Source organism: Pochonia chlamydosporia, chromosome 1, assembly GCF_001653235.2.
Source record: "Pochonia chlamydosporia 170 chromosome 1, whole genome shotgun sequence".
NCBI lineage: Eukaryota > Fungi > Ascomycota > Sordariomycetes > Hypocreales > Clavicipitaceae > Pochonia > Pochonia chlamydosporia.
In genome coordinates, this window is record NC_035790.1 from 4,568,350 (window position 1) to 4,586,051 (window position 17,702).

The window sequence follows — 17,702 nt, forward strand, 5'->3', positions numbered from 1 at the left end:
AGAAAGGAGGAGGCTGGCTGGCTGGCTGGCTGACAGTGTTTCATTGGATCTGGCATCTCGTGCATTCGGCGCCTCCGTTGTGCTCGCCCTGGAGACAAATCGATTGACCATGGCCCCAATATGGGACCCCAATATGGTTGTCATCGATTTGTTTGCCAAACATGAAGCGGGCGAAAAGCGTTGGTCTTGAAGCGACATGGGCAGTCATAGCATTGGTCGCATATGTCAAGAACTATTGTCGATGCAAAAATTGACTTGCCAACAATGAGCATTGGATCGCGTGTAGTCATCTGTGCTCCATGTGAGCGTTTGCCCTGACTACGACTTACGATATGCAATCTCACGTCAAGAGCATTCATTGTGAGGACACGGGCTCAAATTCCAAGAATGATAATCAAATCGACCAAAAAAAGACCAGGGACCGGCCCTCGCCGCAGCCTCCGCCCACATACACTCGAGACACTACCACCAAGCCCTTGTGCAAACACCATCGTCATCCACCATGAGCTCCGCCTCGTCTCCGCAGAGAAGGGCTGGACCCAGGACCCCTCATGAAAGAAGAGAGGACTGACGAAGGGGACACGGAAGGGCAAGAAATAAAAAAAATTAAATTTTCTAAATGACATGAAAGAGGGTCTGCAGAAGCCCGACCGAACCGGGCTTTTCGCGGAGACGGAATGTTTGGTCGATTCATCACATCCCTATGGAGTACTAAGAACGGATACTTGTTATGTCGGAGGAGAATGGCTGGTGACGAGCGGGACATATACGTCATATCCACCAGACTCTTGGAAGCGGTCAAACCGAGGGTCAAGCTTCTACAAGAATTTCTTGTCATGGTTGGGGACGGTCCCAAACTCAGGAACACGAAAACTCCCACAACAAGGTCACTCAACCAACCTCGAGATCCCAACATCTGGAAGGAGACAAATGCGAATTATCGAAATTGCAACATGGAAAAGTTGGCCAGCAGGTTGTCGAGAAGACATGGTTTGCCATGTTTTCTGGGGTCGCGACTCCATTCTTCAGACCAACATGGCATTGATGATTTCGATGGCAGACTGAAATCCTCGATCTTTACTCAAAGTCTCCGCCACCGATACCAATTTAGACAATTTAGACCTTCATCCACACCACCACAATCAATGAAGAATTCTGCACAGGCAAGACAGGCAAGGACAAAAGCTGCCAGGTCAGGGTTTACTTTTGCTCAGTATCCACTGACTGCGCCGCGCTGACGGGTAGCAATGAACGCAGGTAAACAGGCTCTCACTGATCAATGCTGCTTCAACAGCCAAGAGGTTGGTTGTATCGACATCGATACATGCCATAACATCCCACCAACTCGCGTGTCACATGTACTTGTTGTGCTCGTTCCTTGTTACAGCTCGAAAGGCACAGTGAACTAGCGATCCTCTTAGGCCACAGGGCTTGGCTAGTTGGGTGATTGGCGCAAGCTTGCGACAAACGGTTAAAGAGCTCCCCTGCCGCGAAACATGGGTACCAGGAGTAGTGAGCACAATGGCAGCACTTGGGTAAGTAAGGCTGGCCAGACAAGGCAAGGCGTTGTTGACGCACACGGCTGACAAGACCAGAACGAGCTTCATTAGTTGCACAGCTTCGGACTACGGAAAATGAAGCTGGTCAAGATGCTTGCTCACCTGCTTTGTGGGGTCAACGATCGACAACTGAACGATGCAACTGTGCTGGCAAGGGTGGAAGGGTACGAGGATGTACAACGAACTATAATTCCGGCTTCACAGTGTGCCGTCCAATACACATACACTTATACGCACAGGATGTACAGACCTGCCCCATGGGCTCCCGAACTCAAGATGCGAATTCGTCGACCCGATCCTGCGAACCAAACTGGGGCAAGCTTTGCAGAAACGGGCCGTCCACCGTCACCCTGAGCATCTTGAGACAACGTCCAAGCTTTGCTGGCAGTTGCGGCTTTGTCCCTGTATTACGAACATGTTGTCATATATACAAGCACTAAGCTCCGCCATGTGGACGGACCAAACCATGTAATGCTACAGCTCGGACAGGGACGCAGCTCGACTTTATTGCAATGTCAAGTTGAGCCAGCAATATGGGCTCAGGAACAGGTTTCTGCCCCCAACCTTGTTGCAGGAAGAACAGCTGAATGTTGTCACCGAGGTAAGCACGCGAATGCCCTGCTGCACCATTTTGTCTGTGCTGATGTTTATTCATCAGCCGCTCTTGTGCACGGTGCTTTGTTCAAAACGGTAGCTTGTAATGATCATCTCGACGTGCGTTGCAGCTGTTGGCCGCCTGGCAGGGAGGGCTATTGACACTATGGAAGCAAAATAAACAGCGGAGCGTAACAACGGCTCAAGTTTGAGGAGTGACGATAACATCACTCATCTAATGGCCATGGAGCACTTTGTGTTTGCTGTTTATTATTTGTTTTTTCCTTGTTGCTGTTTATCCTGACCATCGGGACGGTCACCATCGATGCGACCTCCCGCAGGTTGGATCGATCGCGGCTACAATCTTGGTCCACTATAGGTACGTATTGCTAATTCTACTTGAAGGCTAACTCAACGCTTGGCCGGGGTTTCTTGACAAGCTACGCCAAACACAGTACCAAAGAACGATCTTGGTGCTGCACAAAACCTGTGTGGCTGGGACCACCCATTATTATCTCGTCGGGGGAAGGAGAAAGCACATGTTGGCGTTTCTGCACCAAAAACTAAACAACCAGGTCTGTGACGGCGACGCCCTCTAAACGAAGCTAGCAACGCCAGCTTCGGCACAGACAAGGAAGAAGGGGGCAGCCCAGCTGAGCTACTGGCTTGCATTGGACCACTTTACGCGAAGAAGACGCGTTCATGATGGAACATGATGATGCATCAGCTCATCCCGAAGGCAAAAAAAACGACACCAAAAATACTCATATCGCCGATGAAACTCCAGGTCCAAGAATCCAAGACGGCGAGGCTCCTTTACCCCATCCGCTGAGGCTGAAATATGTATGCTCCTCTCACCTATTTCACACCCTGTTGCCGAACCGCAAAGCAATGATCCAAGGTACAAGTTCACTTTGTACACCTTTGAATGAGATGTACTGTGCCTTCTTCCCATCCACCCATCCATCCCCCTTTCTGTGGTTCTTCAAGCTCTCAGCTTCCCCGCACCCTCCCTATGAGGCTAACACCGGAGCAAGTCTGGGCAAGGGGATTGGGAGTGCGGCTCTGTAGGATCTTCGACCCTGTCTGGAATTGTCCAGCATGCAGCACCATAATTGGTTAGAAGAGCACGGCTTTCTCAAGAGGCAGATGTGCTGGTGTTTCATCATGATGGAGTTCCTCTAAGCTCGGGTCCATGGTTCGCGAGCATCTGTGTGTTTTATTATCACGGGAAGACGTGTCCTTGACAAGGACCACATCAATTGGTTCAATGTCAAATGCGTCGCGAGCTGAAAAAACCATGGTCTGCGAGTTTTTTGACCTGTCAGAGAGTTCCAAAACATCGTCGGTAATGTGAACCTGTCTTGTTGCCGGATATAGTGCCCTAACCCTGGTATTACGAATTGTCATATGGAATTTTGTCAAAAACGGTTTTGTGTGAATGGAATAGCCATGATGACATGATACGCTCGCTGGTCAGATCTCAGACCCTTTGCGTTTTACACATGACGGATTGTCGCTCCCTGCCCTCCCTGCCCTGGGCGATTTGGAGAATGGCTCCGGGAGATGGTTCTATTACATTGTCAAAATTAAGATTAAATTGTATTACTTCTTGGATTAAGCGGCAAGCTCTGGGCTCTAGTCATAACTAATTACTGCCTACCTGTCTTGCAACCACCAGCAGCTTTTTGAACTGGAATTGGGGAATCTCCGTCCTCTGAGTTATGAAGAAGAAAACCTGGCGCTCCTGGCATGATTTTCTCTTTGGACATGCCAAATCGTCAAACAGGCAAAGATTGACACTATCCAACGCGGTCCTCCGGTTGTAAATGACCAGGAAATCGTCCACGATGCTCAAACATACCGAGTCGTCACCTTCAATACCACAACTCTTGCATATACTTTCAACATAGGACATGCTGACACTTATGTTCCTGTAGATTACATGCATCACTGCTCCTGTATGTGAACGTCGAAGAATCTCCCTCGGCGATGTCGACCGAATCGAAAGCCGCTTTTGCGTCGTTGTCATGTATATACCCTCGAATTCTCGAATTGAGAGAAACGCCTCAACGGAGCAAGGCTGATGAAACGTACCAAAATCCAGTGTGTCCTCGTTAAAGAAGACTTCATCATCAGAAGTGTCCTAAAACATACACCACTGCTTTGGTGGTTGTATGTCACGGCGTGTTAAACTTCCGCAGCTTCTCATATCGTAATCAGGAAATAAGACGGCTACCGAATAGTATAGTCCAAGTGATGACCAAAATTTCAGTTCTGGAATTCACTTGTCTTGGACACGATGCCAAAAGCTTACGAGTACGGTCTAGTCGTGGCAGTCTTAGATTTTGCTTTCGAAATTGGGTTCCGTTTGCATATTACTCAGATCCAGCTCATCTAGATCTCGGCAGTATGTCTCACTGTGATGTCCTGATCCACATCAACGAGAAATTCATGTAGACAGAGTAATAGAGCACCTGACGGCACGTCCTTCCATGATATAACAACAATTACTCTACTTGTTAGCAGCCGTTTTAGACATCCACTGTCCGGCATCGCAAGCTGGCAATGCATTTCTCAGACACACATGGTGAGTATCTCGAAATGTTTACCCGTCCCACAAAGAAAATTGATCAACTTAAAAGCTTGTGTATTCTTTTTGCCCACGAGTCTTTGTTCATGTGGATTTCTGTAGGTAATCGTTCTGATTGCTCTCCAGACACCTAAGCGTTTCTACTCACCTCGGAGGGATAGTCGAAGACTTTGCATTCAACGTCCTATTTGACATTGAACTAGGTCAGCGAGTTGGAAGAGTCGTTAGGAAGGAAGTAGCACACATGCCTTTTCCTTTCTATTAGCAATCAGTTGCCGAGTATTTGCTGAGACAAGCTTGTAGCAAAGGTTTCAAGGCGACAAGAAAGCCTGCAAATTGATATCGTGTTCAAGCCATCCAGCATAAGGTTGTCGGCCTGCTATGTCCACGGAAGCACCTTTCAAGACCGTACATCTATTCCCCCTGTAATCCTGGCGGGAATATCGGGCAGGACTTTGGGAGAACCAGGTAGAGTATTCTAGACAAAGTCGAATTTGCACTCGCCTTTAAATTCGGGTTTGGTACGATATCAAAGCCTTAATCATGAATCTCGTGAAGAGGTTTCATGAAAGAACGGGAAACTCGCAGGCCGAGGTTTGCCCATTGCGAAAGGTTCCTTGAACTTGAAACAAATTGGCCGCCGCCATGGACTGAGCTTGCGCCAATTCGTGGAAGACTCTTCTGAGTTCTGCAATTACTGCAAAGTAAGTTCGGTCCTAAACTTTCCACATACCGAAACTCTCTGCCTCCGAGCACCTGTTAAGAGGACTTGGGAAAGCTCGACGTATCGCCGTGAGATTCAGTGGGCAAAGAAACGCATTCCAATAGCTTTGGTAGATTTGTGGGCTTGCCCTTTGTCATGCTGTGCCAAATTAGAAAGGAGACCTCGATGAATAGCAGATTTCCTCCTGACCTTGGCTCTCAAATCTTGCACTTTGGATTAGGAAGATGCAAAACAATACAGATCTGTAATGCACGTCACAATAAAGTTCTGGAAACCCGCAACATGCCTATCTTTAGCTTGAATAATGACCAATAAAAGATGATACGCCTGGATGGCTGGCAATTTAAGCTTCAGGTGTTGACCAGGTTGATCACTCTCCCGTAATTATGAGCAACGAACCAAACCAGATATAGACGCAATAGTTGTGTTGCGCATATCTCCGGGCAAAAAGATCACTGACCTCACAGTTTTGGTAATGACCAAGAGACCTACGTCTTCTAGATCGTCTTATCCGTTGCCATGGTTCGACATTCTTCATGCCCTCGTTAGAATAGCTTTGTCGGACTAGCAGAAAGGATCAGTTCGCTGAGCGTGCTTGAGCAATGGGAAGATGATGACACAGAGATTGAATCAAGGTCGCTTGTCAAAGGTAGCCACATTGAAGCTGCCAACTCATCTTGCATTCTCGTTGGAACCATAGGGCATCGGTCATGGGGGGTCGAAATCGATATTAGCCCATTGTCGTCGTAATATCTCAGGGCCAATATGAAGTTCTATCTTGTCACTTATATCAGCGGCGCAAGTGGGATATGTGAGCTGTAGTTCGAAATCCGCCCCAGAGTGATGCCTCTAGAGTCAACCATCGTGTCTGCCAAGTCTAACATCGACGAGGTGATGAGACGAGAGTCCACCAAAGAAGGCTGAAATTGATCAGGCTGCTTCATCTTGCCCTATTATTGGACATTGTGTTGTTTGAAGCCCGAGGACACCCTGACTTAAGTGGAAGGAATCAAGCATTAAACCTGATAGTGCCCCGGGAGCGTTGAGAGCACCTGACAATGCCATACGGAATCAATGAGGTTAAGACTGGGTCGGTGTACCATCCAGTACGTGCTCACTCCTGTTATTGAAAATGAAAGGCAGATCTTCTCATCTTGTTTGATGTCCGTATAATCTAGAGGAATACATTTAGCATTGATCACAGGCGCGGTTTTGCAAAGAGCAAGTTGAATCTCATATGATGTGAGAATCAGCGGCGGCTATTTAATTGCCCTTCAATGGCCACAGATTCCCATAGGTACAATATCTGCTTTGTCGGACTTCCTAAGGGTGCGGCGCATCGTAGGTGTCTGCTCAAATGCGCATTAAATCCATATGTACAGGATTCCGGTTCGAATCATCCGCGAAACTGGCAGTCAGCTAGATCCAAATACCGGATAAGTCATTCTGCAAGCTTCTTCGAAAGCTCGTAGCTGAAATCGCCCTAATTTTTATTGTATATTGACTGCGCAGCCTTAAAAAATGTACGATGACGACTTGTGCAGCCATACATAAGGAGTACCGCGTTTCTAGCGTTTTGAAGTCTAGCCGACCCTCGTTGTTTCGAAGATAATTTAGTACCGGCCATATGCAAAAGTCCCCTATGAATTATCTGAGGCGTATATCGATGAAGCACATACTCCCATTTGTGGGTTGTCATTAACGGTTCGGTTGTCTTATCCTCGTATCCCGGCACCAGGTACTGAAACAGCACCAACATTGGCTCTGGTAATGGAATGTGTCACTAATTGTCTCTGATTGAAATCACAGTACATCTTGATCTAAGTGAATTTGTGGTGTTTTTGCCCTCTTTCTGAGAGTTGGACCGTTGTCTCAATTTTGGTGAATTTCGGCACGTCTCTGTGATTAGCATCATAATTTCCAGTCATATCAAAGACCGCTCTGTCTCGCCAACGGCACTCGTACAACCCATTGTGGAGCGTATATGTCCTCCTTGTGGCCCTATGTGCGGCGCTTGCAAACAACCACCAAGGCGACAATGAAGACAGTAGTACGTGGAGAGTGAACAGCGTTAGGTCAGCAGAAACATCCAGCTGAAATCATTTTCAGAATGGGCTTCTCTGTGGTCTGTATTTCGTAGAGAACGAACTATGATAGCCAGCGCAACAAGGGTTAATGCTGTGCAACATGCCGGGAAAGGTGAGGTGTCACGATGGTAGAGTGCAAGCCAGCCAAGAGGCGGGTGTGACTTGGCCTTGTTTGGATCAGAGTGATCAGTTTGCTTCTTCCGGAGATGAGAGTCACTTTATCTCGTCCTGCGTCATTCGAAACTGCCGGTATTCTCGTTCTGCTTGAACGTCACTTGAATTCGGTGGAATCGTAAGTCTTCTGCACTAATACATGCCAACGGCATTTTGACTGTAGTTCTCGCAACTCTAGAAATCATGTCCCTGCCTGCGCTCTAGTCTCTTTGTTCCTGAACAAGTGAGGCTCCACTAATGGATGGGTCTGGCTCGGAAACCGGGAGCAACAACATGCATCACCCGTCGTGGCGAAAGATTAGTTAAAACGCCATGCCGGTGGTGGCTTGAAACATGGTTGGGCAGGGCTGCCCAGAAGCTGAGGGCATGGCCAAGTGAGCCGGCGCTCAGAGCACCGACTCCTAAAATAGTTTTGATTGCCTCGAGTCTCCCGGATGTTGCAAGCATGGCTGAATTGAAGGTTGCACATCGGTTCAGTTGGCAAGGAATCCAGCAGCCTAGAATGATGGTGATGGAAACACCCAGACGAACAGGACGTGTGCTTGAAATTGTAACATCCTTGCTGCATGTATCTGCTCACAATGTTCCAGATCTGCACGCTCTGCTACTTTGGTAACAGAGGGGCCGGCTTGCATCCAAACAGATGGTAGAATTTGATGGCAAGATTGTCCTTGGGTTGATAACGGTAAGCCAACAACCAGTCGTACGACATTCATGTGAAAGGAACCAGGCTTAGGCGACATTTAATACGCAGGTCTGAGGACGATCAAGCCCCTGTTCCGTACGTAATATCTCGTCGCAACACCGCAGATACTGAAGTGTTTTCCGGGCCTGTGCCAGAATTATCTCATGTAGCATCAACTGTGTAAGACTTTCGAAGAAACGGGTCTTGCCAGTCTGGGTCGGAGCATGTAATCATGACCGGAAGAAGCGCCAGGCTCTTCTTCACCGTAACGAAGTTGCTTCCATACATCTTATTTTGGCGCCTTCAGGTAGGACTGTACTCCCGAGCTATACGGGGCAGAAGATGAAGGGTTGATTATTTAGGCTTTCTCTCGTCCTTCCTACCTAGGGGCAGTAGTGTAGCAGTGGGCGGGTTAAAACACCTAGAAACTCTGTCTGATTCTTCAGTATTATTGCTGTGTGTCCGCTGGCATTCAGTTGGGGGATATTGATTATGGACGGAACGCGAAGTTGAAAATGATGCGACGTCTCATGCCAGTGTGATGTCAGATAGGAACAAGGTTTGTGGATGGCACTTAGACAAACAAACTCTACGTACCACGTTCAGACCACCAAATACGCTGTGCGCCGACGAACAGAGCAGCTCTTTTGTTGAAAACCAACACCGTACCGCACTGGTGGAACGTCTGGGTACGGACCCCGTGAGGTTGCTAAACTCCACGCACACGGACCCAAATAGTTGATGCTATTCCCTCCCGGAATCTGCCCCCCGATGTTGCGATTGGGTCTGTGCAAAATACTCTATTGGACATGCTCGTCGATTACTCCGTAATACACACCCATTAATTAGACTTATAGTGGGCCATTCCGTCGTGAGAATTGGCCTAACCTACCGAGTAGGTCTGTTGGACTCGTTGTGTTGTGCTGATCCGTGCTCGATTTCCGAGACCAGGGCGACATGCTTCGAGGGCACCAAGGCCTCCATGTCGGTATGGATGCAGGGCACTGTCTTCGAGAAAGCCAAACCCTTGCGAGGGATCCTCAGCGGCAAACTCTCGCATCATTAGCGCGGTGGAGGGTTGCATCATGCAGCATAATGGTCGACGAGCTTGCAGTGAGGCTAGCGTGGCACATGCAGCAGAGACGGGACATCAAATAATGAAGCATGGGTATGTTGAAGCAATCAAAGACATACGGAGCAACTTGCAGTCGAAACACGGCAAAGCAGAGCAGCTCGGGGGACAAGATTTCGACCGGGAACACGACAGGTTGAGAGAGGGGAGAGAGGAGATGCGAAGATGAGCACTTGAGGGGAGAGAAGACCAGGCCAGAGTGAATCTTGGTCCCACCAAGAGAGATGGTTGTAGGTACAGGTACTTGTACTTTGTACTGCCAACTTGGAACCAGACTGGTATTGGCTGTACCAGACCAGACCAGACCAGACCCGACTCGATGCTCTCAACTTAAAACAGCACGGCAGGCACTGCCCCAGACGCTCCAGCCAGAAAGGCCAGAAGCACGCCACCATCAATTGATCCATCAATACTTAAGTACTTACGTATGTACCATACCATACGTCTAGTGCGTGGTGCCATTCGATTCCATTTGATCTTCGATCCCGTCCCGTCGCCGCGACCAAAAAGTACTTGACCAGACTTGACCAGACCCTCCTCTCTTCTTCTTTCCTCCGCCACGACCGCCGCATCACCAACAATTATCGAGTCGAGTTGCAGAATTGCGAGAATCCAACGCCCGGCTGCTGGGTTACGCATTACCAGCGTCGCTCGCACCGTCAACCACGTCGAAAACTGTTCCTTCACTGCTTTCGGCTAGCCAACATGGGCGCCAAGATGGCCTGGTCCAAGAGCACTCGCATCAAGGTCATGATTGCTATTGACACGGCCTTTTTCTTGCTCGAGTTGATTTGCGGTTTCCTTGCTCACTCACTGGCTTTAACTGCGGATGCGTTTCACATGGTATGTTCCCTTTCCAAACCTAAGACCTGGTTTGGTTTGTTTTGTTCTTGTTTGGTGTGGGATGCCATCTTGACATCATCGCTAATATTCGCCACACAGCTCAACGACATCATCTCCCTCGTCATCGGATTATGGGCTGTTGTCGCCGCACAGAAAGAAACAACCGACGAATTTACATTCGGAGTACGTCTGCACATCGGCATCGGTGTCATCCCTTCAAAATACCAAAACCTATACCGACTGCTTGCTAATGACACAAATTACAGTGGGTTCGTGCCGAAATTTTGGGTGCCTTCTTCAATGCCGTCTTCCTCATCGCTCTATGCGTCTCCATCATTCTTGAGGCCCTGACCCGATTTGTTGAACCCCCCGAGATCAACCAACCTAAGCTCATTCTCATTGTCGGGTGTGCCGGTCTGGCATCCAATCTACTTGGATTTGTTGTGCTTGGTGGCCACGGACATTCTCATGGTGATGAAGAAGAGGGCCATGACCATGATCATGATCACCACGACCATAGCCACGCTGTCCAGGAGGGAGCCTCCTCGGACACGGACAACCTCCGCCGCACTGTCGCTAACGAGGAAGGCGCTGTAGGGGATGTCCTCCCCGAAGTCATTACAAGACGAGCTGGGAACACGAGTCCCGAGACGTCTCGTCGCATCCGATTCGGAGATGACAACACCGGCCGAGAGGAATCAAACAGTAGAAACCGGTTGGGTGCTGCTCAGTCTAGAGGGCGTGCCCGACGACGCTCCAGTAAGAGCGGGCACTCGCGCTTCCAGAGCATCGAGGACATGAGCATCCATCCAGCCAGTTTCCGTCAGGACATTATTGCAGCTAGTCTTGCCGCATCCTCGGGAGCCGGTCTCATCGCCGACAGCGACACCAGTGAAGATGCTCTGATCGGCGACTCGGAAACCGACGTCAACGAAGAATCACCGCTGCTCGCGGGCGGTGGCAAGGGGAACAACGGAGCCATTGGCCACTCGCACTCGCACTCACACTCACACTCACACAAACGGCCCCGCCGAGATTCGAGTGTGCACGACGGCCACAACCATACGCTGCCCAGAAAGGCCGGAGCCAAGGCCAGCGGTCACAATCACGCTGACATGGGCATGAACGCCATGATGTTACACGTTTTAGGTGATGCATTGGGTAACGTCGGCGTCATTGTCACCGCCCTCGTCATTTGGCTGACCGACTGGCCGGGCAAGCTGTATTGCGATCCGGCTGTGTCTCTCCTTATCACGGCCATTATTCTCAAGACGTCCATCCCCCTGACCCGTGCTACCGCTAGGGTCTTGCTTCAGGCCACTCCTGAGAACATTAGCATCCAAGACATTCGCCAAGACATTGAAGGTCTTCCCGGTGTCGTCAGCTGTCACCACATTCATGTATGGCAATTGTCCGACACCAAGGTGGTTGCCAGCATGCACCTGCAAGTGGCGTTTCCCATTAATGAGCACAGCGGCGAAAAATACATGCAACTCGCCAAGAGAGCCAGGAAGTGCCTCCATGGATACGGCATCCATAGTGCTACCATTCAACCCGAGTTTTGTTTGGATCGACAACACCGACATGCAGGGGACGCGGCAGCCTTGCGGATGGACGGAGGATTAGACGGTACCGGCGAGAACGCCTGCCTACTAGAATGTATCGATGACTGCCAGGCAGAGGGTTGCTGCCCCCCCGGCGACTCTTCGTCCAAAGCATCATCGAGTCGCCGCGGTAGCGAGACAACTCAGGGCGGTGATGATGCGAGTCATCAACACTAAATTCGAAACTAATCAAAGCATCCTTTTGCCTTTCCTTTTGTTTTAAAACTTGTTAGCCCATAAAATCTGCCGTTTACATTTGGGCGAAGTGCCACCTACCAGGCACAAAAGATTTAGAGACAGGGGAGGGGCTATGCACTGTTCCCCCAAGCGATGCTATTGGGATCGCTTCCTGCTTCATGGTGTTGAAGCACAAACTAATACAAACCATATTAATTGATAGCCACCTTCATTACACCATTTTTCTGGGACTTTGTTTTTGCAATTTTCTGGTCAACACGGGCGTTTCAAGGAGCTACAGCGGGTCTTGTTTGTTGTCGTCATCTATCTCTGTCAAGGTTCATTATATGATGGAGGTCTGTACTAGGTTCAGTAGCGAAGAGCACCGTTACTCTTTGATATGAGGAAGACGGTAGTAGATGAAAATAGCTCAAAAGCGATCTATTCCGTAAAATATGGCTTTCAATTTGTAAGAGACTCGTGGATGAGGAGGCGACTGTTCTTCAAAAGTGAAGTTTGAACTGTCTGGGGCGTGGTAACAGCGGTCTCCTAGTTTCGCGAATTTAGACCACGAACAACTATCGTAAACTTTCAAGTCCCTTGACATCAATGACTCGAGGCTAATCTCGCTGAGAAATTGTTCCATATGCTGCACAATCAAGCATCCTCCTTGCGCCCTGTCCCAACCTTCAGCCCCAGTCCTGTCACCATGTATGCAAGACGCTCCCATAAAACCCCCTTCATCTTGCTGAAAATAGAGCCCCATTCGTATAGATCATCTACTGGTCAAAAAATCGCAAGCGAGGCTTCGGAATTGACAATCGCTCCAGCGCCTAAAGCCGAATAGGATACAATAAGCCATCGGGTCGTCAACAAATCAACGTCTTCATGGCGCAGTTGGTTTAGCGCGTTGGTCTCATAAATTGTTGTTTATGATCAGATGAATAATCTGGGCCATCCAAAGGTCGCGAGTTCGAGTCTCGCTGAGGACATTTATTTTTTGCTCATTGAGTGGATTTTTTTGGTCCTCTTTTGGTGGTTTGGTTTGGTTTAGTTTGGTGGGGCTTATCTGTTTGAGTCTGGTAGGGTTTGTGGGTGATGGTGGCATTGACTTGTGTTGCTTGTTTTTTTGAGAGTACGGAGTATTGTGGTCAAAGTTTGAGGGCTGTGAAGGAAGTTAAAGGAATTGCTGGGGCGTGAAGTCCATTCAAAATGTTATAGTACGGGCTGTGGTATGAATGGGATTACTTTGAGAATATGCGGAATATTGGTGTAAGCGTTACATCTACACTGCTGGGTCAAAAGTAATTGAACAAGAGAAGGGTATCGCGTATCGCATTGTATGCTGGACCATACTGAGATGTGTTAGTAGTATATATACCTGGGTACTTAGATGTGGGCAAATACTTTTCACCACAGACTGGTATATACGTATCTCCTTGTGAGGTGAGGGACGAGAACGGAAATTTTGTTGGCTCTAAAATGTCAAGGCAACATGGACGTTTTGGCGGAAATTGAACAAATAAATGATCACAAAGGGAAGTGGTGATATCTGCTATCTCGCCGAGAGGACTTGGAGTTGTCAGTCCGCGAAATTCCAAGACTACGCAGACTAGGCCAAGTCAAATGCTGGAAACTATTCTCTTCATGTACATGTTAAGTGTTGGCATGTGCTCATAAATTCGGCCAACCGTAGCCATCCGCTAACATATCAAACGTAAACTAGGTAATGTAGTATAATACCTCCCCTCATCATCACTTACACCAAGCTCCCTATGCCAATGAAGAACAAAGCAGCTCGCCAGCAACTCAATGCAAATTAAATCAGTTCAATCATAACCCAGACATCCAAACAAACCTAAACACAAGGTTAGAAACACCATGATCAACAGCACGGCAATAAAGCCACCATACCTTCTCCCCATTTCCCCATTCATAGCTGGTATTCAGCAAGCGGTCCATTCTTGGAGTGCAACACCCGATTCACTACACCATTAGCATCACCACATCTTATCAAACAAACGAAAACACAGCAACATACCTTGCTCCCTAAATTTCGGCCTCTCATACGTCTCCTCCCCCCGAATCCACCATATCCTCAAATACCACGCCGCAACAAGCGCATCCCTCTCCCGCGCCGTCATCGCCGCCGTCACCCCCAAGCTCAGCTCCCCATCACGAAACAACTCCCTCGCCACCAGCTCACCATCCCCGTTCCTCCATTCCCAAACCACCCCGTTCCTCCTGTGTCCCGTATTCTCTGCGGCCTCAAATAAAACCTGCTTCCCTTCCTTTCTCAGCCGTCTGTCCGCGCCCCATTTCGCCGGCACAAACCGAAACCGCCTCCCGGTCTTAAACACCGCGTCCGACCTCTCAATGCCCATGTTTCCCAGAGTCTGGCGTGACTGCGACTCAGCTTGGTATGGGAACATGCACATTTCGCCTTTTTTCGGGTGTTTTAGGTGGAACAGCACACGGTTACGAGATTTAATGGTTGGTTCGCCTTCGGTTGTGCGGACTTGAAGCTGGAGTTTCTCCATGACGACTTTCCGGTCTGTTTCCTTTAGGGAGTTGAGGTGGTGGGAAAATTCGTAGAGAGGCGGTCCGAGGGGATCATTGGACCGAATGAATCTATCGGAGATGCAGAGCGTTTCTTGCGGAACTAGGTCATTTGAGTGGTTGTTGTTACTGCTGGTGCATTCGTCATACGAGGGCAGGTCTTCGTTTCTAGTTGGGACGTCCATTCTCAATACCTGCTATCCGTCTAAGGTGAGTTTTAGCTTCGAGAAGTGAAAATGGCGCTCTAGAAGGCTGCTCAGAACATTCCATTTGAATTGGCAACGGGTCTCCATAACCGAGGCGGAGTACTGAATCGTCCATCGTCGAGACATTCCGAGTTTAGTATAGCTCAGCTGACCGTACAGCCTCACCCGCCCAAACTTCATCGTTTAGTACGGAGAAGGTTGTCCCATCTGCAGTGTTCGCCCCAAATAAACGAGCTCGCCTGCGCCTTGGGGGTTCTGTGGGTTGTGGTTTTCGTTCAAGGCTACCATTACTCACTCGGTTGCAAACGTAGTCATACAGCACGGTACAGCTGAGGCAGTTGAAACCGCCAAAGTGTACTAAGGTGTAGTGTTGCCCAGGATGCGGAACTTTTAATATGAATGAATGTCGCTTGTGTTTGAGGTAAAGTCTTGGGAATGGCTAAGCCTTGTTAACTGATGAGACAGACATCACGGGTGCCTGTGCTGTCATTCAAGCGTCTTCAAGAGACGATAACTCTGAGCAATTGGTACAAGCTGGTAAGTACCTGGGCATTCAGTAACTGGAAGACCGAGCCTATGCTCGTGACAGCTTGCCAGTGCCAACCCCAAACGCTACCAACTATGAGACATTTGGGGTACATCTAGCACATTCAGAGACATCAATTCAGGATGTTACGTTGTTCCGACTTCAACAACTTTGCCGCTCTCCGAGTCAGCTGATACTAGCAATATTAGGAGTCAAAATGCATTCATCACACGCATAGAAATCCCACCACAGTTAGCAGTCACCCCAGCCCGTCACATCACGTCACACCAACACCACAGGTATAGTGCTCAATAGATTCCATTATCCCAAAAGCAAAATCCTCCTAGCCACATGGGTAGATGCGTTCGTCTGCCGATATAAACATCTCGCAACCACTTCCACCCAACTAACCAAGAGAATCTATCCGTTAAACGCCCATCATGTGTTCCCATGGTAACCCCCAAGACCAGACATGGCATACACACAAATTCAGTACTTTGATCTTTTCACTTCGTCGCCATCCAGTGCCCAAGGACTGCAAAATCTTAGAAACCACGTCCCCGTCCTCGGAAACCACCACCTCCACCACGGCCACCTCCCCGACCACCGCTGAATCCACCGCCTCCCCTACCGCCAAAACCACCACGACTGCCTCCCCTTGAGAAACCACCACCACCACGGCCTCCTCGTCCGCCAAAGCCGCCGCGAGCACCGCCGCGAGGTCCTCCGCGGCCACCACCTCCACGTCCACCACGAGCACCACCCGCCCTCTTGGGCTTCTTCTCCCCCGCAACCTTTGGCTTGGGCAAGAACTTCTCCAGCGGCAGCAACTTGTCACCTCCGATGAAGACCTTATCACCAGCCTTAAAACTCGTCGCCACGATACCCTCCTGAGGTTTAATCGTAAAGTACACTTCGTTGATGGGTCCAAGCACTTCGTCGACCTTGCCAATGGGGGTCTTATTCTCGAGATAGATCGGGGCGTTGAAGTACGGGACTTTGACGTTTGATGAGCGGCAAAACATTTCGCCTTCGACAGCGTGTTCGACGGTTCCCATTTCCTGAACCTCAGCAGGTGGTCCGGCCGGTGCGAAGCCGCCACCTCGTCCGCCTACCATGTTCTTGTCAGTTTTTTTTGCACAGCAAGTTTCTCCATGCGTCTCCCACAAATGCGAATTGCGAGGCTACACATGCAGGACAACCATGGAAAAAATTGCTACTCACCTCTGAAACCACCGCCGCCACCTCCTCGACCGCCAAAGCCGCCGCCACGGCCGCCTCTGAATGACATTTTTGTGTTGCGGAAATACAGTGGTTGCTGCTGTGAGGGTGCGATTATACCGACTTGACTTTTTCTCTGCAGAGAAACTTTTTGGGCTGGAATAGCCTGCACAGGAATTTTATTTTTTCCGCAGTTCGTCCATTGGCGCTGCTGATTGGTTGAGAGACATGCTTCCGTGGATAGTGGGGCAGCGGGCAGGGGTTCGGCTAGGATCCATCTGGCTTACCCTATTGTAGATGTGTAAATTGTGTGAATCGACATGCTGGGAAGGTGATCTGATGAATTGTGAATTTAATTTGATGAATTGCAAATGCATGTGTATTATACATCTTTCTTACACCTATGTTCCGGCTTTTTTCTAATGTACAATCAACCATCGTATCGTAGCCAGCGCTTCAGACATGGCTTGAGCAGAGGTCCAATGTTTTCGCCGCGTGCTTAGTCCGCCAGGGATGTTGAGCACCAGTCAAAGAGTCTGATGGACCACAACCTCGTCCAACTCTTTCACGGACCGCATCGTAGCTTCCTCGCCAACACCTTGGCGCAACATTGAAGGGTCAGACCACTCTTACGCGAATATGGCTCGTCGAAGCCACGATCATGAGAACTCATCGTAAAGCCACAGGCACAGAAAATGTGCCATGGATCGCCACTGGAAACAACTTCTACTTGAATGCTCCTATTTTCACAGGCACGCAGATTCTGCGCATGGTGAGCGATCTGCAAATCGCGATTTTACAAGTATGGTCCCTGCTTTAATTGTCGATCGTTGTTGTTTCGCGCGGCCTTGTGACTGTCGCAATGATGATGTAACACTCCCACAGAAAGTTGCTAAAAGGGAATGGTATTGTTGTTGACATTGCCCAAAGAGGTTGCAGCTGTGGCTGATCTACGTGACAACATTGACATCGGATATTTGGTTCCTTGTATAAAATGGGTTGATAGGAAAACTCTCGA

General features: G+C 49.1%; 7 protein-coding genes and 1 non-coding gene across 8 annotated transcripts; 5 read left to right on the forward strand and 3 right to left on the reverse strand.

Annotated features, from left to right (window-relative positions):
- Positions 1-677: 677 nt before the first annotated feature.
- On the forward strand, positions 678-1,238 carry VFPPC_15310 (hypothetical protein; the record flags this gene model as incomplete). Its single annotated transcript, XM_018293063.1, has 1 exon — positions 678-1,238. One exon carries the CDS (start codon positions 678-680, stop codon positions 1,236-1,238), a length of 561 nt encoding a protein of 186 aa, XP_018149558.1.
- Positions 1,239-1,634: 396 nt separating this feature from the next.
- Positions 1,635-1,913, forward strand: VFPPC_18744 (hypothetical protein; the record flags this gene model as incomplete). The annotated part of the gene is made up of 1 exon (XM_018281050.2): positions 1,635-1,913. The coding sequence occupies one exon, from the start codon at positions 1,635-1,637 to the stop codon at positions 1,911-1,913; it is 279 nt and encodes a 92-aa protein (XP_018149559.2).
- A 651-nt stretch (positions 1,914-2,564) lies between these two features.
- On the reverse strand, positions 2,565-3,120 carry VFPPC_15311 (hypothetical protein; the record flags this gene model as incomplete). The annotated part of the gene is made up of 2 exons (XM_018293064.1): positions 2,565-2,832; positions 2,876-3,120. 2 exons carry the CDS (start codon positions 3,118-3,120, stop codon positions 2,565-2,567), a joined length of 513 nt encoding a protein of 170 aa, XP_018149560.1.
- Positions 3,121-4,721: 1,601 nt separating this feature from the next.
- On the forward strand, positions 4,722-5,228 carry VFPPC_15312 (hypothetical protein; the record flags this gene model as incomplete). Its single annotated transcript, XM_018293065.1, has 2 exons — positions 4,722-4,797; positions 5,038-5,228. 2 exons carry the CDS (start codon positions 4,722-4,724, stop codon positions 5,226-5,228), a joined length of 267 nt encoding a protein of 88 aa, XP_018149561.1.
- A 5,025-nt stretch (positions 5,229-10,253) lies between these two features.
- Positions 10,254-12,172, forward strand: VFPPC_01177 (zinc homeostasis factor 1; the record flags this gene model as incomplete). The annotated part of the gene is made up of 3 exons (XM_018281051.1): positions 10,254-10,391; positions 10,491-10,574; positions 10,658-12,172. The coding sequence occupies 3 exons, from the start codon at positions 10,254-10,256 to the stop codon at positions 12,170-12,172; spliced, it is 1,737 nt and encodes a 578-aa protein (XP_018149562.1).
- An 882-nt stretch (positions 12,173-13,054) lies between these two features.
- Positions 13,055-13,164, forward strand: VFPPC_17240. Its single transcript has one exon. It is a non-coding gene; the product is annotated as a tRNA-Met (tRNA).
- A 954-nt stretch (positions 13,165-14,118) lies between these two features.
- Positions 14,119-14,712, reverse strand: VFPPC_01178 (hypothetical protein; the record flags this gene model as incomplete). The annotated part of the gene is made up of 2 exons (XM_018281052.1): positions 14,119-14,158; positions 14,219-14,712. 2 exons carry the CDS (start codon positions 14,710-14,712, stop codon positions 14,119-14,121), a joined length of 534 nt encoding a protein of 177 aa, XP_018149563.1.
- Positions 14,713-16,008: 1,296 nt separating this feature from the next.
- VFPPC_01179 (snoRNP protein (gar1)) lies at positions 16,009-16,754 on the reverse strand (the record flags this gene model as incomplete). The annotated part of the gene is made up of 2 exons (XM_018281053.1): positions 16,009-16,574; positions 16,688-16,754. The coding sequence occupies 2 exons, from the start codon at positions 16,752-16,754 to the stop codon at positions 16,009-16,011; spliced, it is 633 nt and encodes a 210-aa protein (XP_018149564.1).
- Between the last annotated feature and the right edge of the window lie 948 nt (positions 16,755-17,702).